Here is a 26129-nt window from a genome sequence, read left to right on the forward strand (position 1 = left end):
ATTCTTCTTCAGGAGTGTCTTAGCTGTCCTTGGCATATTTGCATTTCCATAAAAACTTTAAGACTAATTCGTGTAGTTTCACAAAAAGAAAACCATTTGTTGTTTTGAATTTCACTGAGTCTATAAGTCAATTTGGGGAGAATTGAAATTTTTACAATATTGAGTAGTTTTCTAATTCATGAATATGGTATGTTTCTCCATTTATTTATGTCTTTAATTTCTCTCAGTGATGTTTTTTAGTCCTTTTGTGTAGAAGTCTTGCTTAGCTTTTCTTAGTTTTAATCCCAATATTGGATATTTTTAACATTATTATGAATAACATTTAAATTTTTTTTCATTTCAATTTTTTATTTTGCAATTTTGCAAATATACATTTTCTTTAGTTTTGAATAATTAGACCCCATTAACCTACTATTCAAATTCAATAATTTCAAGATTTGCTTTGTTTCAACAATATTTGTTACTGAAGTATTTTAAAACAAATCTTAGATCTCATATCATTTCACCTATGTATACTTAGTATATACATTTCTAGAAAATATGGAAATTTAATTTATAATCATAATTTTAAACCATATTCAAATTTTCCCTTTTATTTCAAAAACGGCGGTTTACTGTTGGTGTATTCAATTTGCTTTTAACTTATAGCATATTGAGACTTACATTTTATGTTAAGTAATTATTAAAATATTAGCTTAACCACTAAAATATCAAATGATAAAGCATTCTCTATGGCAATTAAAAACAAAACTTTGGGGCTTCCCTGGTGGCGCAGTGGTTGAGAGTCTGCCTGCCAATGCAGGGGACACGGGTTCGAGCCCTGGTCTGGGAAGATCCCACATACCGCAGAGCAACTGGGCCTGTGAGCCACAACTACTGAGCCTGCGCATCTGGAGCCTGTGCTCCGCAACAAGAGAGGCCGCGATAGTGAGAGGCCCGCGCACCGCGATGAAGAGTGGCCCCCGCTCGCCGCGACTAGAGAAAGCCCTCGCACAGAAACGAAGACCCAACACAGCCAAAAAAATAAATAAATAAATAAATAAATAAATAAATAAAAAAAAAAAAAAAAAACTTTGGGGACTTCCCTGGTTGTCCAGTGGTAAAGAATCCACCTTATAATGCAGGGGACGCGGATTAGATCCCTGGTTGGGGAACTAGGATCCCACATGCCACGGGGCAATTAGACCTGTGTGCCACAAACACTGAGCTCACGCACCTCAACTAGAGAGCCTGCGTGCCCCAAACTACAGAGCCCACACACTCTGGAACCCGCACGCCACAACTATAGAGCCCACATGCCCTGGAGCCTGCGTGCCACAACTAGAGAAGAGAAAAAAACCCACATGCCACAACTAGAGAGAAGCCCACCTCCCTCAACGAAAGATCCCACGTGGCTCAACAAAGATCCCGCGTGCCACAACTAAGACCTGATGCAGCCAAAAATAAAATATAAATAAATAAATAATAAATCTTTAAAAATAATAATAATTAAAATTTTTCTGATGATGTGAAGTTTCTGTTTCTAAATTCATTACAATTTTTGACATTGGTAAAGCCATAATCTTATAAACCTACCATGTGAGTAAAACTGTCCTTTTCTTTCATTTGATGTCTTCCACATTTATGAAACTAATGTACAACAAAAATTGCCATTCTTTAAATTTTTTTTAAAAATCTTTATATTCCTCAGTGTTCCTGTTACTGAATACATATCTTTCAGGAATCCATCAATGGGATTAAAAGCAAGCATATTTTTGTGTGACATAGTTTTACTTTTGGTTACCCTTTGTAACCTCCTCTTGCCCAAAGTTGTTAAAATGCAAGAAGGAGTTGCAGTTGTGAATTATTTTCCTTTGTGGTTTTGTACAGAAACCTTTCCTTCATTGCAGCTGGTTTTCCTCCCCATACAGTGTTCACAGGTCTCTTTCTAGAAGACTGTGGGTAGTGTGCCATGAAAACTTCCTAGACTTGGCAGACTAGGCTATGTCATGTTCACCCTCTAACATGAGAAAATCCCCCTTGAAAAGGCAATGTGGCAACTTTTGTGCAGGCCGGTTGGACTCTCACAGAGATATTTGACAGTGACTGAGGAGGAAGAGTCTCTCTGTCTTCCCAGCATCTACAGTAAGGATGGAACTAATTAATTAATGCTCTAAAGAACCATAAAATATTCCCAAGACAACAATAATTAGCATTAAATAATTTTTCACCTATATTTTAACTTATTCAGTGGTTATTGGTTTGGGGAGTTGAGGCAGTCTTAAAAGTTAGATCTTACAATAACAAGTATTTGAAAATAAATGTGACAGCTTGATATTGGATGGCTTGCCTGTTCCTTATTCTTCCTCCTTCCCTTCCTGGGTCTCCCAATTAAATGTAGATGTTTTGCTTCTCCTGATCAGTAGTGTTAGGATAGGAGAGAAAGAAAGAACTATCTCACTGCTTTGGTTTGGCTACTGTGTAAGACCTTTTTTTCCTTGTAATAATCAGATTAACAAATTCGGGGATCATTTATAAGTATCTTAAGTTAAAGGAAAAGGGTTGCTTTCTCATATATAGAGCTAACTCAGCAAATACCAAATTTGGATAAACATTTAAAAGGAAAAACCAAACATCAGAAAACCCCAACTGATGGAACAAATTATATAAATGTGAAAGATGAGAATCCTTTTCTATGTGTTTTTGGGTGGGGGCAGGGAAGCCTAGAAGGTTTGTTCTTCTAAATAGTTTGCAACTCTAAATTATGTCAGAGTGCACACAAGCTAGATAGAGCTTGTTGAAGTTCTGATTATAAAAACCAGAGAGTCATACAAATAAATTCCATAACCTGTAGTGTCCATGAACATATAATATGTACTAAGGACAAATAAACATTTTCTAGACTTATTTGTTGTCAAAAATTTTGTCTCATAGTTTGCTATTGTTTTCTCAAGGAAACTTAATCTAAATACAAGTAAAAATAACTTTTAAGGAAGTGAATCTTGAATGTGAAGGCAATAATTAAATATTTAGAGTCTAGCTAGGAAGTTCTATTACTGAGATGTGTACTGTATTGGTACAGTTGACATAGTAATTGTAGTATGTATAACAAAAAATAGAGAATTGCTGATTACAAGTTAATGTGACTAGAATTAGAAGAACCTGATTTTCTTAATCCAAGTTGAAGCATTCTCTCTTTTTTTTTTTTTTGCTTTGGATAGTTAAAAACCTGTATCAGCACCATGAACTTTAAAACTGCTAAAATACATGGGGGAAAGATTCTTCACATAAGATGAATGAGGAGCATTTAATTTCTTGGGGACTTCTGCTGATTAGTTATACTAATTAAAAGATATTATAATGTAACATTCTAGTGCCTGGGAAAGTATCCCCAGTGATAAGTTTTACTCTGGTTTCATTTCACCCCTTCTGCTTGTCAGTAATATAAGCAGATTTGTGGCAGTGGTCACAGTTTCCTGGGATTAAGAAAACTCTACAACAAAACGACCACAGCCCGATCTAAAAAGCTTCCTGTTCTGGTATTGTACTCTTTTGACTGACTCTGTATCTCTCTGAAGAATGGCTCGTGGATTCTTTTGGCTGTTTAAAAAGCAGTTGAAGTTAAATTCTAAGTGCAGAGAAGGATTGATGTACCCGGAGCAGATGTAAGAAAAGATTCTTTCTCACAACCCTTAAAACTTTATTTTTTTGTTTTTGTTTTTCTTTTTCTAAAACATTATTTTAATGTAGTGTTTACAGAATCAAACGTTAATTTAAAACTGAGGAAGTAAGTGCCTATTAATATAACTTGAATGATTATGAAGGTAATCAGATGAAATGACAGATGCACTGTTTTCATTTAGAGCGAACAGTATTTTAGAGAAAGTAACTGGTCATAAGTGAATTGTAGGTCGAAGGATGGCTCCTTTTTTCTGAAATGAGGAAAGTTGCCCTAAATGTTGTTCGTTATCTCTACAGCTGGAGCTTCATTAACAAGTGCAGTTGAAATAACCAGGGTATTGCAGCAGCAGAGAAAGCACAGCAAGCCTTTCAGTAACAAAGAAAATAAAAGAATTCCTGTGTAACAGGCTTCCACACTTATCTGTGTTCTGTGATACTGTTTGTGCTGAACTAAAGCGTCTGCTACTTCAAGTTAAGAGAGAACAAACTCAACATGGCGTGAAATTACTGCACTGCCATTCACATTCATGAGATTATATTGTTACCAGCCACAGGCAGGACTGGCTTTTGCATGAATAATAAAATAAAATGCTGCTTTGTGAATTTTACCTTAAAACATTACAAGGCACAGTACTAACCTTGAGCCAGGAGTGGGTTTATCTTAAGGCAGCTTTCCTCACCACAGTAGGGTCAAGACCAGTAAGAAGTCAGAAGTTGCATAGTATTGCTGCATGAGGTCTTTGGAAAGGGTATTGTGTTAAATCAGTTTACTCATTTTAAAAAATATATTTATTGTGCAGGCTAGCTGTTAGACATATTAAAAATTATTAAAGTACCATTTGGCAACATCATAGTAATAATCATTGATTCAGGCAAAAAAAATCCATGGATGCTAAAGGTAGTGGGTCAGAGTTTGATGAGGAATAGCATATTTACATAGTTACAAAGGGAAAAGATAGTAACTTTGCAGTGGAGAAACCTGACAGACACCTCATCCAAGTGATCAAAGTTATCACCAGTAATGGGAAAAATCGACTTCATGGGCCTCCTAACGTGGTGCGCTAAGAAGTCATCTGTGTTATTCCTGTGAAAAATACAGAACCTGAATCTAATCTCAAGAGAATGCCAGATAGACCCAAACTGAGGAAGAGTCTACAAAATAACTGGCCTGTACTCTTCCAAAATGGCAATGTCATAAAAGATAAAGAAATGCTAATTAACTGTTCTAGATTAAAGAAGACTCGAGAGGCAATGACTACTGTGCAATGTGTGATCCAGAATTTCCCTTCCTTGCTGTTTCATTGACTTTTTTTATCTTCTAGTATCTAGCTACAGAAGTGGTGTATTTAAACAGGAAAAAATTTTTAATAGTCAATATAATGTTATATTTGGTTTCCTTCCTATTTTACTTTCCTAGATTATGTGGATTCTAAACAGTGTTGTGGATTTTGGTTGGTGTTTTTTAAACAACAGTCAAAAATGTTAGGTCTCTTAGCCTAGTTGAATTACATTTCAAGCTACTGAAGACTTGAAAGTGATAATACTTAATTGTTTTAGCAAATTTTCAATCAGTGGGAGAAAGTGAAGTCCTCATGCTGTTTTAAAAATACTAGAATGCACTGTTTAAGAGTTTTACAAGAACTTAGGAAGTAGCAATCACTAAGATAAATTTATAGAGAAGTGATGATATTCATAAAGAAGTTTGGTGTGATTTTTGGGTAAAAAATAGGAACACTTTATTTTCAGGAAGGCAATTTGATGAGTGTCTTATTTCCTTGTGGACAAGATGAAGAAATAAACTGAGTGATTGTAGTTAATTAAATAAATAAATAATTGACTAACCATACCCCAGATTAATGATTGGATGCCGGCCTCATAGATGGCTTCTAGTGTTGTATCTGTTGCAGAGCTCTGTCCTCAGTCCTGTTCTAAACTTTAATTAACAACTTGGATAAAGGCATTGATGACATACAGACCAGATTTCAAAATGATACAAATCTGGGAGGAATAGCCAAAGCACTGAATGGCTGAAACAGAAAATGAAAGATAATGGTAGCCGAGCATGATGGGAATCTAGCAAAATAAATCTGACAGGAATAAATTGTACAAAGACAACCAGTCATCAATGATGGGTGGAAGGAAAAAAGCTTTAGGTTAATTCATGGAAACTCGATTAGCCAGATGGCCAATTGGCCATGTTTACCAAAACGCTTTGATTTAATATGTATCGATTGGGTCCAATCAGAAAAATGGAAACACATTAGTATTTCAAACACAGGGAAATATAATACAAGGAGTTGGCAATATAGGTGTTAGAAGGCTAAAAGAGAGAAAAGGCGGACACTGAGCTGTTAAAGAGAGAGTAACCACAAGAGGCAGCTATCATACCAAGAACTGAGAAACAAAAGGGAAGAAGTTACCATAACCTAGAAGCTACAGCCCCTAAGCTGCCACTCAGACTCATGAGGGGACACTGTTGTGTCCTGAAATGTACTGAAACCCGTATTACTAAAAGATGTTTTATTTATATAAGAAACCAAAATACTCAAATTGTATTCTCTACATTCAACTAAAAGTGACCACATCTGTATGAACACCTCTTCCATCTTGAATTTGGTTCTGAAAATAAAGCATAAAACTAATTTGACTTCAGTCGTGTTAATGTTCAATACTTTTTCTCCTGTCTTTAAAATGGGTTTACCACTAGTAGCCCTCCTACCTCAGATGTATTGCTAAGTGACCTCTCAGGAAGATTAAGTGTTTATAGAAATTTAGACAGAGATTTTAAAAAAAGAAAAAAGCATGGCAAATGAGTTGGGTGGGCTAAACATTCTCTTTGATTATACTTTTTTTTATCTTTCTCACTGATACCTGAAGCATTATTAAGTGGATTTAATATTGAGTGTTTTAACATAAACGTATTTGTCATGCTCTGAAACACTGAAGAACAAAGTTTGGGATTGATTTCTCTGTCTTTTTTTCCTCTCCCCCTAAATATTGTGTCTTTAGGTCAGTAACAGATCCAAGAGATGGAAAGAGAGTAGCACTCAAAAAGATGCCCAACGTCTTCCAGAATCTGGTCTCTTGCAAAAGGGTCTTCCGGGAATTGAAGATGTTGTGTTTTTTTAAACATGATAATGTAAGTGAAATCAGTGTTTGGGATAAACTATTTCCTAAGTATGTTTGATTATATTAGTAAAGAGCAAAAGAGAGTTAAAAGGGGTACATGTACCATATTAAGGGATTTGGAAACCTGAGACAAATTAGACCTTTTTTGTGAATGAGCAAGTTTAAGTGAATTCTAGGATTTATTGATTGACAGATAAATATTAATTGATTTAAAGCAAATGTTAATATTTAGCTTGGGAACAATACTAATGTACAACATAAAAATAGAGTATAATATGTAGTCTGAGTGATTTAAACAGAAGTGATTGGCCCCTGATTTTAAATGCTTTATTTATATCTTTTAATATTTTAAACCAGAGATTAAGTTAAAGATGTGAGAAAAAAGTTTCTCCTCTTAAAAACAATACAGCTTTTAAAGATAACATAGTTTATCTTATTTATGGCTGTGTTTAGAGATGTCAGGATTCGTGGGGAAATAGAATCACAGTGGTTTGAGAGAGCTTCTTCTCAGCTAATCCTGAATTAAAAGTTTGGTATGTGTAAAATTTACCTGGGGGATGTTAACATTGAACTCTTAGTTTTCAGTTTCATATGAAAAGAAAAACTGCCTCACATTCTGCATTTGGTACTCAACCTGTGCTATTTTAATTGCTGAAATAAAAATCAGGAAAACGATAATTTCTTGTGAGTCTGACTGCTTGTTTGCACAGGAACCTGAAGAACTTTGGCCGAAGTGTAGGTCACACTTTAAGAGATAAATTTGTAAAAGTTTGAACTATTTGGTAAAACTAAGAATATCAAACTTACAGTATGTTCACTTGAAGCTCCTTGGTGTGACACATTTCACTTTATTGATTACCCCTCTTGAAATCCATTTTCCTTAAACTTTTTTAGAAAGTAACTGCTTGTCTTTCATTCAGTTGGAACTGCCTAGCAATGTGTTTGTTTGTTTCAGTAACTTTGAAAACATCATTCCAGTTGCTATTTTATGACTGTTTCCTGAAATTTTGGAAGTGATTTTAGAATGATGTCTAGTGCTTGCTTTGTTATTTATTTCTTGAATTTGCCTGAGTGAGTGCCACCCCAGCATCAAAGAGTACAGACCTTATGTACATTGTCAGAGACTCAAGTAAAGGGATCCACAATGAAGAAATATTTTGAAGGTGGCATCAGAAATTCACTTACTAAGGGTTTCAATGGTTTATTCAAACCTATCTTGGCTTCTTTTATAAAGGAGGGATGGTGTGTAATAGGCTGCTATCTGTATATGTTGCTGTCTTTGTTCATGACTCATTCCTATAGAGTAACTAATTAAGTTACAAAGATAGTGTCAGAGTGAGTAGTGTAAGAAAAGAAACAAACTGCATTCTTGAAAATCACACATATTAAAACACAGCAACTACTGTTCAGAGCTCCTGAGCTGTATCGTAAAAGAGTGCTTGTGATTTCTGTGGGAATGTTCAAAAGTGAGGCAGATAGTTGGAGATGGGACATCATGGCACCACTATTTTATACATAATGAATTTATGCTGTGCACTGAGATCTACAAAAGCATCTCAGGGCCAGCATACCTGGTATGTGTGGAATGCCAATCTAAGAGGCAACTGGTATTTGATGTAGTTAAGACAACAGATGTTTATTAATTGTGTCCTGTGTGCAGAGTGCAGTGCTAGGTCATGTGGAGAATGCAAAAAAAAGTTCAAAACATGGTCCTTTTTTGAAGGAAGTGGACCAGGTGTTTAAGCATTTGTTACCAAGGGTCAGAAAATGTGTAGGTCCTTTACATATATTAATTTAATACTTAAAAGTCTTGTCAGATAGGGCTTATTATCCCTACTTTACAGAGGAGGAAACCAAAGCTTAGAGTTAAGTAATTTGCCCAAGGTCAAGGTGGCACAAGATTGAAGTCTAAATCTGTCTTGCTTCAGGGCCCATATTCATTAATTCAGTTAACATTTATTGTGCACATCCTATATCCCTAAACTACATCAGCTTCTAGGGGTTTCTACCCTCAAGGAGTTTAGTAATGTGATAAATACTGTGATAACAGTGCTGTGGGAGGACTGCCAGCATGGTTAAACGTTAATACAGGACACTGTGTGTTCTGCGCATAGTGAAAAGCTGGGCAACCAAACCTAAAAATATATTTGAATCACCAAGTGAGCCTTAAAAATGCAGATTCATGGGTTTCATCCCAGACCTACTACATTGTAATCTCTGGGGTTGAGACCCAGGTAGCTGTATTTTTTTAAAGCTTCTCAGGTGAAAGATGACAGACAAGTATTGTACTATTAAGAAAAAGAGAGTAATTGTCATGGACTTCGAATCTCAAAGATGCTTTAAACAGGGAGAAACCTTAAGATGAGCCTTTTGAGATTAACATTTGATTGAATAGAAGGAAAAGAAAGGAATGTCATGATGAAAATGGCATTTAGAAAGATTAACCTGGCTGTTGTAGGAAGGTTGGATTTTAATTTGGATGTGGCTTTTTATGTGTCAGAGAATTGCTGCAAAACCCTGGAAACCTTTAGATTTTCTTTTGAACAGAACCTTCAAAGTCATTGTATCATATTCATTGATTTCAGGTGATCTGACTGATTGAGATACACATACACACACACACACACACACACACACATGCACGCACACACGCACATTTTTTTCCTTAAAGGTTGTTCATCTTAAAGGGATAGGTTCGCCTTGATGTAGCAACTTAGAGAAACAGAAATGGGTTTAACTTTCTAAAGATTGATGTTGTTTAGGCCTCTCAGCAGTGTCTAGTCAGAATCTGAGCTATTATAAAATCTGACAAAATATTCTCTACTTTGCCCATCTGTGCACTTGTGCGTGTGTGTACACACACACACAGACACACACACACACACACACACACACACACACAGTTGTCATTTTATCAGCATGGAAAAAGGATGACTGAGGGTTTTTTCATTCTTTGATGATCTGATGAATGCCATGAACCCTCTTTTGGAAAAATACATATACACATAATTTTTATGTCATTTTAGACTTTTACTAGTCCTTTAATGCCCATCCAGTGCCTCCTTAGGACCCATTGATTCCTGCTAAGAGCCCCTGTAATAGAGTTCTTGGATTTTTCTTGTCCTTAGGCAATAGCACTAAGCACACGGTAGGTAGTCAGTCTATTGAAGAGTAAGTGAGTGAGTGAAAGTGACAGGGAAAAAAAATATGAAATCTCGGAGTCCGGAATGATAACCTCAGTGATCTCTCTTGGAGTTACTTTTTCCCAACCTTTTAGTTCTGGAGTAGAGGAGGCAAAAGAGGAGGTAGTGAAGGCAAAGGGGGATCATTTGTTTTCCTTTGTATAGTCTGACTGAACTCAAATAAGGCCTCTCTAGGTTCATAAGTAGGATAAAGAATCATACCAATAGGACCCTCCCTTCTCTGAATGCAGACAAGCTGTTTGGCTGCAGACATTATTAATGCTAATGATTCTGCTGCTAAGGAGTATGAAAAGGCAAAGGATACTTAGAATATGTTACTTATCGGTGGATTTGGTTTTGTGTGCTCTGTGCCTAAAATTTGTGGTACTGAGCAGATTCTTGATGCATTTAAAAAATAATACAGGCTCTTGCGTTCATGAATTGGAATACTCACTGTGGTTAATACCCATATTCTTCCCCAGTTGAACTATGTATTCAATGTAATCCCAAGGAGAATCCCAGCAGGGTTTTATGCGTATGTGTGTGTGGAAATTGACAAACATTCTAAAGTTAATGGAAATGGAAAAGACCTAAAATACTCAAGACAATCTTGAAGAAGTTGAACAAAGTAGGAGATTCACACTTGAAACATATGAAGCTATAATAATCAAGGCAGCACAAGGACAGAAAAATAGATTAATGGAACAGAATAGAGAGTCTATAAACTGACATACACATACATGTCCACCTGATTTACAAGACAGGTGCCACTGCAATCCAGAGGGAAATGGATAGCCATTTCAATAAACAGGAATCAGGGATTTTCCTGGCAGTCCAGTGGTTAAGACTTCGCCTTCCGATGCAGGGGGTGCGGGTTCGATCCCTGGTTGGGGAGCTAAGATCCCACATGCCTTGTGCCCAAAAAACCAAAACATGAAACAGAAGCAATATTGTAACAAATTCAATAAAGACTTTTAAAAACAAATAAATAAACAGGAATCAATTAGATATCCATATGAAAAAAATCTACTTCATGACATATACATAAATTAATTCAAAATGGATCATAGACTTAAATATGAAAAGTAAAATAACAAAACTTCTGGAATAAAACATAGGAAAATGTCTTCATGACTTTGAAATAAGCAAAGATTTCTTAAGTAGACAAGTAAAGCATTGACCTTTTTTTTAAAAAAGTGTTAAACAGGACACCATTAACATTAAAAATTAATGCTCATCAGAAGTTTAAGAGAATGAAAAGACAGACCTCAGGCATTATCCAACAAAAAACTTGTTTCCAGAATATATTATGTGATAGAACAAGTTTTAAAATAAATATTTAGCATTTGAGGAAGACCATTAGAAATAAATATTTTACTTGACATTTTTCAGACTGTAAATTCTGTATCTAAACATCATATATCTTATAAAGAGCGTCTACAAATCAAGAATTTTTGCCCATCAGGAAAAGACTTAATCCAGAATTTCACATAAAAGGATAACCAAATGGCTAATAAGCATATGACAAAGTGCTCAAAGTCATTAGTCATCAGAGAAATGTAAATTAAGACTAGTGAGATACTACTGCATACTCACCAGAATGGATTAAATAAAAGACTGACAATACCCAGTGTTGACAAGGATGTGAATCAGCTGAAACCCATCATTGCTGGTGAGAATGTAAATTCGTAAAACCACTTAGGAAACCTGGCAGTTTCTGCTAAAGCTAAATATACACCTGCCCGATGACCCAGCATGTGTACTCTTTGGTATACTCAAGACAAATGACTGCAAATATCTACTAAAGGACATGTACAAAAATGTTCATAGAAACTTTATTCATGATACCATTTGGAAACAACCCAAAAGTTTGCCAGCAGTACTCTGGATAAATACACTGTGTTAGTTCATATAATGGTATACTACACATCAATAAAAGGAATGAGGATCCACACATGGGTGTATCTCACAGGCATAACAGTAAATGAAAGAAGCCATATACAAAGGTCTTCACTCATTATGATTCAATTTGTATAAAGTTCAAGGACAGGCAAAAGGAGTCTATGGTGATGGAAATGAAAATAATCGTAATCTCTGAGCAGAGATGGGTTTTGACTGGAAAGGAGCAAGGGGGGGCCCTGAAATCCTTAATTTCTTGATCTAGATTTTAACCATGGAGTAAATATTTATCATGTTATACACTTTGTATGTAAAAATTAATCAGATTATACACTTAGGATTTGTATACTTTATTATATCTTACAACTCTATAAAAAATAGTAATAGTCGCTACCTTAAAGAACTTGAAATCTATTCCGGGTGGGGGTGGTGGTGAGAGAATGGGGAGGTGGGAGCTCCTTTGCTTAAATATGAGAATGCACTCTACAAACAGTTAAATTTTTAGCCTTTACATTTAGGATTGCGATTATTCACAGCAATTGTTTTATTGACAAAGGATTAACTAAAAAAAAACACTAAGCCATTAACTCATCATGTAACCAATTGATAGTGAATCTTCTAACATCACAGGGGTTAAAATTCTAAAAAGCAGCTACCGCAATGAGCTTTTGTCCAACTCTTAAAAGATTTGAGAAGTATGCTGAGACACTGGTAATGACCATTATTTAAGGATGTAGCTTTAGTTCATTTTTTAATTAAACAAGTCTGCTTGCTTTTTTTTGTATTTGAGATCCTCTGACGAGTCTGTGGTATTTTGGGATACTTCGACTCTTTACAAGTCAAAGTCTTTACAAGGGTCCTCCTATTTACATCATAAGGCTAATCTCACATACTTTATTCCCACAGATAATAGAGGGGTTATAGAAGGACTTGGGCTTTTTAAATAGTGAGTCAGGCATGAAGTCTGGAGTTTGAAACTCTGCTACTTATTCCTTCTCACTTCCTCATTTACACCACTTCTGAGATTCATGGATCATCTCTAATGGTCTAAGCACTGTTTTTGCCACCTAGAAACACTGTGGAATGCCATCATCCGATAAACGTTTTGAGGTGGTAGAAAGAACAGGAGTATAAGACAACAGCCATTTCAAAAATTCCAGGCAGAGTTTAAAATATTGTACCCTCGAAGCTAAGAATCACAGCTAAATGCTTTGGTGCAAATGTCTAACACTGTTTTATATGGCTTTTCTACAAAAAGCCTCATCAAATTTGGAGTAAGAAAGCCTCATTCTTCTCTATCAAGGTTTAAAATATATGGTTGTCACTTTCCTTTAGATAACCTCTAATTATAGCAGATAGATTTGAAGTGTAAAATAGCTTTGTCTAATGGACGCTGTCACTCATTGCATTCTGTTTTCCCCCAAGACAGGATGTATGTTGTTCAGATACAGAGCTTAGAGTCCAAAAGATGTCAAGTAAAACATTAATTTTTAACTGCCTTGCACAAGCATCAAATATTCATGTTAAAATTTTTTCTATCACATAATGAGAAATGAATTTATGTGAATTTGTGACACTAGCTAATTATAGGTTTTTAAAAATATAGAAATGAAATAATTTATCTTTCATATGATAAAAATTATTCTTTGAAGGAACTGGAAAATCTGTTATTTTCCATTTATATGAGGAGTCTACGTATAAACATTTTAATTCAGAAAGGAAATATAGATATTCTTTATAAAACATCTAAACTATTTTAAAACCTTTATATTTAACTGGTTTTAAAGTGAGTGAAGGCTTTTTCAATACAGGAGGTTTTAGTTTAATTAAAAATTTTAAAGTGACAAACTTTTGGCTTGAAAAAGAATAACCTTTAAAATGAACAAGGTTCCTTCCATACATAAATTGCAAGGGGAAAAGAGAAAGAAATGGAGGAGAAATCTGTAGGTAAAACTTGAAAGACATAAATCAACCATAATATGTAAATCTTCTTCAGCTGCTGATTTAGATTAACAAACTTTTTTTAAAAAAATAAGAAAATTAGAAATTTGAGCACTGAATATTTGATGGTATTGAAAAACAGTAAATTTTCAGATTTGATGATTGTACTTTTTTAAAGTTTTTATCTTTTAGAGATATTTACTGATGTATAGCCGAAATAAGTCTTGTATTTTCTTCAAAATTATATAGGGAGAGTGGAGGGCATAGATGAAGCAAGAATGGTCATGTGTAGATAACTACTAAGGCCAGGTCTTGATTACATGTGTATTCTTTATACTATTCTGCCCACTTTTATATGTTTGAAATTCTCCATAATAAAAAAATTTTTTTCTTAAAAAACTAAGCTAAAGATCAGAAAATTTGAACTTGTACTACACAGTTTATTTCCTGTTAAATAATTTCTTCTATATCCTTTGAGCCTGGTATTTCTCATTAGCAAGATAGATTCAGATTCTTAGGTGTGACATCATAGATGGGGCTTAAAAGAGTAGATAAACAGCTGGTAGGGAAAGAAGGCCTATTTGTTGTGTTTCGATGGCAGAAGTTACATTGGTAGTGTGCTGCTTTTATAAAGGACTTGAATTTCAGATGCCTTAAAGTCTTTTTTTCCTACCCTAGTGACTTCTTTTTTTGTACTTGGAATAAGATCCAAAACACTTACCATAATTTAAAGAGACTTTGTGTGATATAACCCTGCCTTTCTCTTCTGTTTTATCCCAGTCTATTTTCTTCCTACCCACTATGTTCCATAAACACTGGCATTTCTGTTTCTAGAATCTGCCTGGTTCTTTCTTGCCTCAGTGCCTTTACATTGCCTGACCAACACCTATTCACCCTTCAACTCTTAGAGTAGTTTTGCTTCAGGGAAACTCTTTCTCCCACTCCTCTTTACTTTTTCCCTTCATAATAATAAATGTCACAATTATATTTTTGTGTAACTATTTGTTTAATGCCTTCCTCTCCCGTGGTCTCCAGAACAGGGATGATTATCAGTTTTATTCATCAGCTTTACCCGAGAGCCTCCCACAGTACCTGCCAGATAGAATGCACTTAGTAAACATTTTTTGAAGAGAGGAGTAAAGGAATGAATGGTAGATATGGCTCCTCATGCTCTTAGAGCAACACTGATTATTAAAAATCGGGCATTTCTTTCCAGCACTCTCCTGTGCAGGGGTTCTGGTAGCATGTAGTATAACCCAGTTGCCTCTCTCATATTGGCGTAAGTAAAATTGTCTTTGATAGTGATTTTACGAAACCTATCTTAATGTTTTGGACCATGTTTCTTGATTGATAAATTTAGTTGATCTCAGTGTTCAGTTGTAACCAAGCCTAAAATCATTAATGAGTTAATAGTGTCTTTTTGCATTTATGTCATATTTTGTTTCTCTAAATTTGGCTTTTTTTTTTTTCTTTCCTTTTCCCAGGTACTCTCTGCCCTTGACATACTCCAACCTCCACACATTGACTATTTTGAAGAAATGTATCCTAACCAGGGAATGTGAAAGAAGGGAGCAATTTTTTATTAATTTGTTCTTCTAGCACCTTCTGGGGTTCATGCCTTGAAGTGTATTAAATCTCATCCTTGCAGAAGTGGTTGAGTACCTGGAACCAGGTAATTTTGAAATCCCAAGTATCTGACAGAGCACAACATTATCAATATATCCTGAGTGGTGATACCACAAAACAAGACTTCTGAACAGGTATTTCATTTAATCCCCACAGCCTTGTGAGATAGGTATTGCTATTCCCATTTTGCTGGTGAAACCACTGAGGCAGCTGTGTTGTAGTAGAACTCAATAAAGTGCTCTTATCACTATACAACAACTGCCAATCAGTTAAGAAGGTAATACTGCCCTTTTATCCACCACTTGGGGTAAGGTGAAAATTAAAGAGAGTTCTTGAATACTATAATTCTTGGTGATATTTTATCCCACCAGTCCTTTGTGGAACTAATCCCTTTGTGCAGTAAAGGGTTAACTCAGTGGACTTGGGGTGCTCCACCCCTGTACATTCCAAAGAAGAGACTGGCCCTTGACCAGCTCCTGGCTGATAAGAGTCTTTGTATACCTCTTGGTATACAAAAATGAGATCTTGGGCCAGGCCAGATGATTCTGACACACCTTTTTTTTAAAAGTATAAAATTAATCTAAGGAAAGAAGGATTGAGAAAGTTCTTTTCTCCTCAGCTATAGGTCAGTGGTAGCAACTGAGGTGAGAACATTAAGGATTCCATTTCTTAGACTTCCTGAAGTTTACCTGGCTCCTCACTGAAGAAAAGAAGGAAGCTGGTAGGATGGGGGCAGTACTTGTTTCATTCAGCAGAAGCAACTTTCTACACCTGACCAGGAGCCACCTTCTTTATCCTTTTTGTTGATGGGAAGGGCATCCACATACTAGAAGGCATTCCTCTGAGTGTGTAATACTGTTTCTGCCTCTTTGGAAATTAAGAAATTTTCTTTATTAAATAATAATTTTACTGGATTTACAGGTATGTCAGGGGTCCCCAAGATCACCCTCAGGGTTGATGATTCAGTGAAAGGACTCAAGGACCCAGGAAAGCTGTTCTACTCATGGTTACAGTTTATTACAACAAAAGGATATAGATTAAAATCAGCAAAGGAAAAAAGTACATAAGGCAGAGTCCAAGAGAAACCAGACACAAAGTTCCAGTTGTCCTCTCCCTGCGGAATTGCACAGATAGAGTTTAATTCTCACAACAACAGTGTATGACAACACAGGTAAATGTTATTGACCAGGGCAGCTCACCTGAGCCTTGGTGTCCAGAGTTTTTATTGGAGGTCAGTGAGCCTTAGGGACTGACCTTAGCAACTCAGTCTTCAGCCCTCCTCCCTTCTCCTCACCCAGAGGTTGAACTAATACAGCTGGCCCAGGGCCCCAGGTGAACAAAAACAGGTGTTCACCATAAATCACATTGTTAGCGTAAGCCATCTGGTATGGCCAAAGCATCATGTATACTAAGACATTCATATGAGGCAGGATATTGCAAGAGTTCAGAGGTTATTTCCCAGGAGCCAGTTGGGGGCCAGTCCTAAAGACTTTTGGAATGTGTAGGTTTGGGGCAACCCAGATCTGCTGAATTAACCCTTTACTACGCTTAGACCATCTGTGGGGAATGAATGTTTTCATATAAGATAATTGGTGAATATGAGTATTTTAAATGAATGTCAGATACTTTTAGATTTTCTTCACTGAACTTAGCTAATTCATTATATCCATGTCTGTCTTATCTTATAGTTCAAGCATGAATTGTTTACATCAGGCATTAATTTTTTGTACTTGGGTTTGTCATTCCTTTAAAAACCCTATGTGTGCTTTTATAAGCTAGGAGTTCTCAATCGCTTATTATTATAGGCCATAATTTGAGTCTGGGAGATCCTGGATTCATTATTATTTCAAATACTTGCAAAGCAGAGGAAATTTTAGCATAGTTATGGTTTAAAACCATGAGTGGTTGGTAGCTGATTTCAGCCCATTTCATTAGCTAGCAGAATGTTTCTATGAAATTCTTTCCCTAAAATTGTTCATGAATGTTTAAAATAAAAGCCTTTGTCATAAAATATTCATGGAACCCCTAGTACACCATTTACTTAAATGTTTTACTTTTTTATTTAATTATTTACCTTCAGGTTAAAAGATTGACACCTGTGCTTTCACAGTAATTAGCTGGCTACAGATGGAAAAACCTTCAAACCTAAACCTCAATATTCTTTATTTCTGTTGTATAATTTTTAGCTATATGTAGAATGATACACAGAAAAAAGGTGTCTTCCAGTGGTGGTGCCATTTGGAAAGCACCAAATCCTGTTAACATAAAAAAGAATTAAACCTATAGCTGCTACAGGATTATAAAGACTTTTTAGGAAGGCATGGTTTAGCTTGGGAAACAAAATACTAAAATTTTGTGTTTTAGAACAGCTATTAAATGGAAACGTTAAGAAATGCCTTAGTTATTACATATATGCTCTGCCTGATTCTTCTGATATTCTAAATAGAAAGTTTTCTGTGTCCTGTGCTTTTTAATACAAATAAATTTGTTGTAGTCAAAGCAAAAAAAAGTTTTCCCCTCAGTTTCCCTCTGAAAAATAAGAAAACTTACTACCTGCAACACAAAAATATTGAGGATTAATAGGATCTCAAGTTACTGTTTGATTTCAACTTAATATATTATCCCTCTGTGCCAGCAGCTCCCTCTATAGTATCTCAAAATCATGGCATACACATTACATATGGTTTTAGACAGTGCTTTTTTCAAGTTGGAGGATTTTAGAATGGATAATATTTTGAATTTTAAATATATGATCTTGGAATTGTGCTTTGAAGAAACTATTTTTGAGGACTGTTTGAAGCTCTTGTTTTAGGTAAGTTCTGTGTACACATATTGCTATTCATCTAATGGATGTTCCAATATTTAGTCGATAAAGGAGTCAGTTTATAGAGTCAAAAATATATATCATATTATTTAAGTTGTAAAGGGAAAGAAATAATCTTTAGTAATCTTCCAATGAACATAAAGTACCATATCATTACACTTTTTTCTAAGACTAGAAAATTGGGATGTTATATTGCATATGTAAGTTTTCGCAAATAGTATTTTAAACCAGGTCTTTTTAAAACTAATTGAATAGTTAATATCATTTTCGAAAATCTGAGGTCTATGAACATTTTGATCTAATCAGGTGTCACAATCACAGTAAGTGTCAACATGGGTATCACACAGTTAATCATATGTTTTTCCCTAAAACTGTAATAAAAATGATTATATCAGTGCCCACCAAAGATTTAGCTTGGGTTTTGAAAGACCATGCATCTTTAGATACCTCCTTAAGCAACTTTTAAAAAGACAATGATTATAACTGTTTACACATCTTCCTACAGGGTTCAACAGATGAGTCAGGTATGGAAAGAGCAATAAATTCTACTATGACCTCTGTATCTTTTAGCTTTTGTGTTTTCATAGTTTTAAAATCTAATATATACACCTAGAAAATATATTCTTTAATAATTAAGAAAGATTATATTTTTTCTGAATTGAGCTTTCAGCTTGTTAAAGGATTACATTATTCATCTTGCACTTTGAGTTCCTATTTGGAAATGTGTATGAAAGCAGTTTGGCATTTAATTACTTTGAGCCTACTGAAATTTCATCCAAGAGAAACAAGTTTCTAATTGTTTGATTGGAAAACATTACTTATCATGCTTCCATCAGGATTCTGGACTCTGTAACATAAACAGGCCCCTTCCCAGAAAGTACTAGATGCCGACTGGATTAGAAATTAAAATTTGGCTTGCTTTGGGAAAAGCTTCTTTTTAACTTGAGAAACATAATCTTAGCATTTTATGGAGAAAAATATGGATGGTACAGGTCTTCTGTGCTAGAAACAATTACAGCCTAAAACCACTGGAAACAAGAAGTCTAACGGGATGACTATGTGTCCCAGTTTGCCAGGACTCCTGGATTTTACCTGATATCCTGGTATAAATACTAAATAAGTTTCTCCTTTCACTTTCAGAAATGTCCCCGTTTGAATTAATAGGTTTGGCTTGTGCAGGCAATGTTTAAACAGGAATTTCTTGTCGTAAAGGCAGCGAGGGAACCTACACATCCAGTTCAGCCAGTTAAAGTCCTTGGTAGGCAATAATGTAATACTATCACTTAAACTACTCCCAGATGCAGTAGTTTAATTGATAGTGTTAGTATACTATATTTTATATACACAATATGTAATTCCCTAGTGCTATGAAACAGCTCTATAACCCTCAGGGAATCTTAGGAGCCAGTGAAAAGCTAAGAACAAACAAAATAAAATGTGTATATGCATATATAAGTACACTCTTTCTGCAACAACAGTACCAGCAAGGACCAGAAATCTACATTATAGGAGTTTTGAAGATTCCCATATTGTTAGAATTTCCTCTTCATTTATTCAATAAGCATAAGCATCAACTATGTTCCTAGAACCAGGAATTTTTTTCTGTTTTGCTCACTGTTGTATTCCCAGCGCTTAGAACAGTACCTAACATATAGTAGGTGCTACATAAATAAGATAGTCTCTGCCTTTCAAGTTTGTAATCTAGTGGGGGATACAATCATGTAAACAATAATTATAGGTTGGAAAGTATAGTGATAGAAAAAAAATCTACACATCCTGAGAGCGTTGAGGATCTGATTTTTCACTCTTTCCCATTTTAGTTTCCAAGCTGATTACTTGAAAAGCATTTGATGATTTAAAACAAAAACTTTCACTTACCCACTGTCACCAATTCTGGCTCCTTAGCCCTGAAGCCTAGGACAGAGACAAAGAAAGGCAAAACCAAGGAAAAGTTAGCAGAACAGTCCAAGAACAGCAAAATTCCTGACTTTAACCACCTTAGTATCTACTGACTCTTTGGCTCTTTACTTTTTTAAAATTTAGTGTGTCAGGCATTGTTCTAAATACCTTTAACTCCATTTTAAAGATGAAGAAACTGTAGCTCAGAGAGGCAGATAACTTGATCAAGGTCACTTAAAAATGATAGAGCTGGGATTTGAACCCATGTTGACTGGTCCAGTGGGCCAAGCATGCTCTTAACCCACTGATGCCTGTTAATGTTTTCTCTCAAGAACAATGTTTCCCTCAAGTCTGTGGGGTGAGATAAGATGTAAAGAAGAAACTATTATATATGGTAGAATGTGCCAAAAGAATATAGACAGGTGATGTGGGACTTCAAAAGAAAACACAAGACTTCGTGGAGGAAAAGACATTTCAGTTGAGTATGGAAGGATGAGAAGGATTTGGATGGGTAACATTGAGGAGGGTGGATATTCCAAATGGAGGGAGTAAGTATTAGCATCTTTTAGGGAATGGCTAGAGTTCAGAATGCACGAATAATGAGAAATTAAGCTAGTTAGGGCCAAGTCATGGAGAGCCTTGAATGTTGAACTAAGGAAATTCATCTTTATTCAGTAGGCATTTTAGGGCCCAATGAAAGATTTTTGTGGTGAGGAATGACGGAATTGGAAGCGTACTTTATAAACTTAACAAAGAATTTCTGTTTGGGTGATGAGAAAGTTCTAGAATTGGATAGTGGTGATAGTTGCATAACATTGTGATTGTGCTTAATGCCACTGAATGGTGCGCGTAAAATTGGTTAAAATGGTAATTTTTATTATGTATATTTTACCAAAAAATTTTTTTTAATTAAAAATACCTTAACAAGGACCTGACTTTTGGAGCTGAGAGGCAGTGACTACTGTGCCCAATATAGTGAAAGGACAGAAGGATTTTTGGCAATTGATTAGGACTTCTTTAGCCATGTACTCAACAGCCTAGGTTGTCGAGTTGATGACTGGTTGGGTATTTACAGAGGCAAGACAAGGAAATGAAGAAATCTGAGGGGCTGCTTAGAACATTACAGAATGGCTGGCCACATCGGTAGAGAAGTAATTGAAATCAGAAGAGGACTTGGCGTACTCTGAGAAAGGGGAGAGGCAAGATCCAAAGACAGATGTTGGGATGACAGCAAATAGCAGGCTCAGCAGGAGTAGTCGTGTGGTTTGAATATGGAGATTATTCTAAGAAAGGAAGAACAAGTTGTAGTAGCTTCAAGATCTAAAGCCACGCTTTGAAGTGGATGAAGTAGAATAATAATGAAAGTCTTTAGAGTTCAGGTGGTTGAGAAACTGAGGGGTAGAGAATCTCTACCCTGGCGGCACATCACATTCACCTAGGGAACTTTAAAAAAAAAAAAAAAGAAAAGAAATGAACAGACCCTGCATCCCAGAGATATATATACACACACACACATACATATATATATATTCTTTTTCATAATCTTTTCCATTATGATTCATTACAGGATATTGAATATAGTTCCCTGTGCTGTACAGTAGGACCTTGTTGTTTATCCATTTTATACAGAATAGTTTACATTTGCTAGTCCCAAATTCCCAATACAGCCCTCCCTCACCCCACTTTCCCTTGGCAACCACAAGTCTGTTCTCTATCTGTGGGTCTATTTCTTTTTCGTAGATAAGTTCATTTGTGTCATATTTTAGGTTCCACATGTAAGTGATATCATATGGTATTTGTCTTTCTCTTTTGGACTTACTTCTAGTACAGTAATCTCTAGGTCTATTCATGTAGCTGCAGATGGCATTATTTCATTCTTTTTTATGGCTGAGTAATAGTCCGTTGTGTGTGTGTGTGTGTGTGTGTGTGTGTGTGTGTACCACATCTTCTTTATCCATTCATCTGTCGATGGCCATTTAGGTTGTTTCCATGTCTCGGCTATTGTAAATAGTGCTGCTGTGAACATGGGGGAGGGGTGCGTGTATCTTTTTGAATTATAGTTTTGTCGGGATATGTGTCCAGGAGTGGGAGAGTGGGATTGCTGGATCATATGGCAACTGTATTTTTAGTTTTTTAAGGAACCTCCATACTGTTCTCCATAGTAGGTGCCCCAGCTTACATTCCCACCAGCAGAATAGGAGGGTTCCCTTTTCTCCACACCCTCTCCAGCATTTGCTATTTGTAGACTTTTTAATTATGGTCATTCTGACCAGTGTGAGGTGGTGCCTCATGGTAGTTTTGATTTGCATTTCTCTAATAATTAGCAATGTTGAGCACCAGAGATTCTGATTTAATTGGTTTGAGTTGGATCCTAGGCATCAGTTTTTTTTTAAAACTTCCCTCCAGTGAACTTAATGTGGCCTCGGGGTTGGGATCTACTAGACTGAAGCACTGGAATGATTCTCAGTATGAATGTTGAAGTTACCAGTGACCACCTGGGAGACTCTGAATACGTAAATGTAAACTAGCTTTTTGTGTCATGTAGCTAAAATCAGGATTGTTGTATAGGCTGCTAGAAAAGACAACGATGAGAGAATGTGGAATGTGGAATTAGCTTCTGTTGTATATTTTTTAAGAGGTTTTTGAGCATAGCAGTGGGACCAACCATAGCCTGGAAAGGGTGGGAGAGAAGAAGGCAGCTTACTCCTTCTCTACTTATCAGCTCTTCTTTTTTTTTTTTCCCATTAATTTTTGGCTGTGTTGGGTCTTCGTTGCTGCTTGCGGGCTATCTCTAGTTGCAGCGAGCAGGGGCTACTCTTCGTTTCCGTGCGAGGTCTTCTCATTGCAGTGGCTTGTCTTTGTTGCAGAGCACGGGCTCTAGGAGTGCGGGCTTCAGTAGCTGTAGCATGCGGGCTTCAGTAGCTTTAGCATGCGGGCTCAGTAGTTGTGGCTCGCGGGCTCTAGAGCACAGGCTCAGTAGTTGTGGTACACAGGCTTCGTTGCTCCATGGCATGTGGGATCTTCCCGGACCAGGGCTTGAACCCATGTCCCCTGCATTAGCAGGCAGATTCTTAACCGCTGCAGCCACCAGGGAAATCCTGTTCCTTGGCTCTTAATGTCTGGGTTTGTGTATACGTGCCTTTATTTGCTTTGGAGGACTGTGATGATGGAAGATTAGTAATCCCAGGCTCTACCACCTACATTTGACAGACACAGAAGCTTGCCTTTGCCTTCTCTAGGGTACTTTGGGAAGAAAAGAGCTGAGGTTTGAAATAACATAATATTTTCTAGGATGCTTTTTCTGTTTCATTGCATTTGTGGTTATAGCCTTAGTGACAAGGACTCAGCCAACAGAATTTTCTGGGCCATGACAGGGGATGTAGAATGACAACTTTCCAGGGTTTTTTTCTTTTTTTCCGGTGGTAGACTAGACTTCTTTTTCTTTTTTTAGTCAATTTTACATCGCAAATTAAAGGTAGTTTTAATTTTTTGATTTTTGATATTCTATACAACAAATTAGTTACCTTAAAAAGAAGAGGAATTTGCCTTAGTCTGGGAAAGAGATTGTTATATTCAAACATTTTAACACTGTGACCTTTTATTCCATTGATTTCTATAGAGAAGCACCGGCATGCTTCAGAAAAGGTCAGTGATTCTAATTGAAGCACACACCAATTTTTTTCTGGTTGCAAAGACGCCCATGGTTTTTGTTGCAAAGAAGATGATGAGATTTAGGGCTGACCATTTGTTACCAGAGAAAGCAATTTTCTCTGTGATGCATTGCTGTTTTTCTTTCACGTGGAAAGCATTGTTTGAAATCAACAATACCCATAAACCAGATTTTCATTATCCATGCTATTTAATGCCCTCGTTTTTATTTCAGAGGCAGTTATATATCTGAGATCAAGGTTGAAATTTCCCTCCTCTGTGGACCTGATTTTGGAAGAAAAAAATGTGAGGAAAAGGATACTGTTGTCTCCCATACTTATGGTTGTGAGATTTTTCTTTCCAACAGGAATGGCAGGATTTCAGAATTAGTGCTTAATGTGAGTTTAAGAATATTTTAACTGTCATTCTTGGACTTTTCATGTAAGAGAATCTGTGGCTTCAGGAATCAGACATACTATAGTTTATTAAACCAAAAATTCACCATGTCCTTTTGGAAAAATCACCTGATTTTCATATTTGCTTTAACTCATATTGCATAAAGATGAAGACTTTAAAACAAATAGTTGTAAAACTGTTGACCAACATGGATGGCTTCTACTTGATAAATATTTAATATTGCAAGATTTCTTTTTTATAATTTGGCTTAGTGTTGGTCTCTGTCCAGAATGAAATGGAAGAAAGAATTGTCCAGTTTTTAATATCTGAAGTCAGGGATTAAAATTGTGTTTTCAGAGCTTTCTGTCTATATTCATTCTGTAGGAAATAATTTGATACAGCAGGTTCTCCATTTTCTTCTCCCAACCCAGCTAAACCAGTTAAATACCCTTATTTTGCTATCTGAAGGCTTTTAACGCATCATTAATAGTTTCTCACACAACCTCAGTTGCTGATTGCACATAAAACATTAAACGTGTTCTCAGACTTCAGTTCAGTTAAGCAGACAGGTCAGCTGCTGTAGTTCGGAACTCTAGATGGCCAGAGTTTTTGAAGCTGATAGGTAGTTTTTTTACATAAGACCACATCACAGATTTTCACATATATGCACAACTTGAGCTGTCCAGAATGGTTAGCTCTCTATTATTAAAGTACTTATATAGCAGTGCTTTCTTATGAAATATTTGCATAGCCCTTATCAATAGCAGTCATTTATTCATAATAGTTTATAAATTCCCCTGGTTCTTACTGACTGTAGAAGCTGGGTAATGAGTCAGCTTTATTCTCTTTTGTCTGAGAGGTGCAAACAATTAAGTTATAGACTGATTGGCAGGCCTGAACATGGGAATATGGAAAATTGGCCTTCATTACATATTCTTAGAGGATTGTTATATTAGGAAATTGACCGCCAAGTATCTCCCTTTCTTCTCCTTAACAAAGCCTTGGTGGCTCCTCCAATACATGTTCTTGATGTTGGAGCCTAAATAACAGCACTCTAAAATCAGTGCCATCTCCACTCCTTCTGCCTACCATACTCTCATCATCAGTTAGTTCTGCTGCCTGACAAGAGCAGTCTTGAGTTTGATGACTTATTATCACATCATGAAATGGGAACAAGCTCCTTATCCTCTGTTTATTTCAAAATCTTTATCATCAGTTCAGGGCCGACCTAGTCAGCATTCTGCTAGCTTGAGGTAATAGAAAATCTATCGTAGTGGCAAAGAGCATGGAGTCTGGAACCAGACCACCTAGATTTGAATCGCAGCTTTGCCTCTTACTACCTGTGTTTTCTGGTTTTTTTTTTTTTTGGTTTTTGGCTGCATTGGGTCTTGGTTGCTGCGCACAGGCTTTCTGTAGTTGTGGCGAGTGGGGGCTACTCTTTGTTGTGGTGCGCAGGCTTCTCATTGCGGTGGCTTCTCTTGTTGCGGAGCACGGGCTCTAGGCTTGCAGGCTTCAGCAGTTGTGGCATGCGGGCTCAGTAGTTGTGGCTCGTGGGCTCTAGAGCGCAGGCTCAGTAGTTGTGGCGCATGGGCTTAGTTGCTCCGCGGCATGTGGGATCTTCCCGGACCAGGGCTCGAACCCGTGTCCCCTGCATTGGCAGGCGGATTCTTAACCATTGCGCCACCAGCGAAGTCCAACCTGTGTTTTCGTGGGCAAGTTACTTAACCTCTCTGTGCCTCAATTTCCTGGTTAATAAAATGAAAATAATAACAGTACCTACCTCATAAAGTTATTTTGAGGAATAAATTGGGATAGTTAAATAGACTTAGAACAGTACCTGGCACTTAATAAGTGCTATAAAAGTAGTAAGGGAAGGCCTTACAGAGGAAGTAGAACTTAGTGAAGCTAGAAGACAATAGGAACTC

The 26129-nt window shown here is 36.4% G+C and overlaps 1 protein-coding gene across 3 annotated transcripts in view; it reads left to right on the top strand.

The window, feature by feature from the left end:
- The window catches only part of NLK (nemo like kinase), a 147772-nt gene that overhangs the window by 80674 nt on the left and 40969 nt on the right, over nucleotides 1–26129 (top strand). For all 3 annotated transcript variants that reach the window (XR_009499572.1, XM_059907458.1, XM_059907457.1), the window contains exons 2-3: nucleotides 6670–6799; nucleotides 15296–15351. Coding sequence is in view for 2 of the 3 variants with exons in the window: in XM_059907458.1 (XP_059763441.1) it covers nucleotides 6670–6799; nucleotides 15296–15351 (186 nt within the window). In the remaining variant the exon portion in view is untranslated. The remainder of the gene's footprint in view (nucleotides 1–6669; nucleotides 6800–15295; nucleotides 15352–26129) is intronic.

The sequence above is a fragment of the Balaenoptera ricei genome, chromosome 20 (assembly GCF_028023285.1).
Source record: "Balaenoptera ricei isolate mBalRic1 chromosome 20, mBalRic1.hap2, whole genome shotgun sequence".
Lineage (NCBI taxonomy): Eukaryota > Metazoa > Chordata > Mammalia > Artiodactyla > Balaenopteridae > Balaenoptera > Balaenoptera ricei.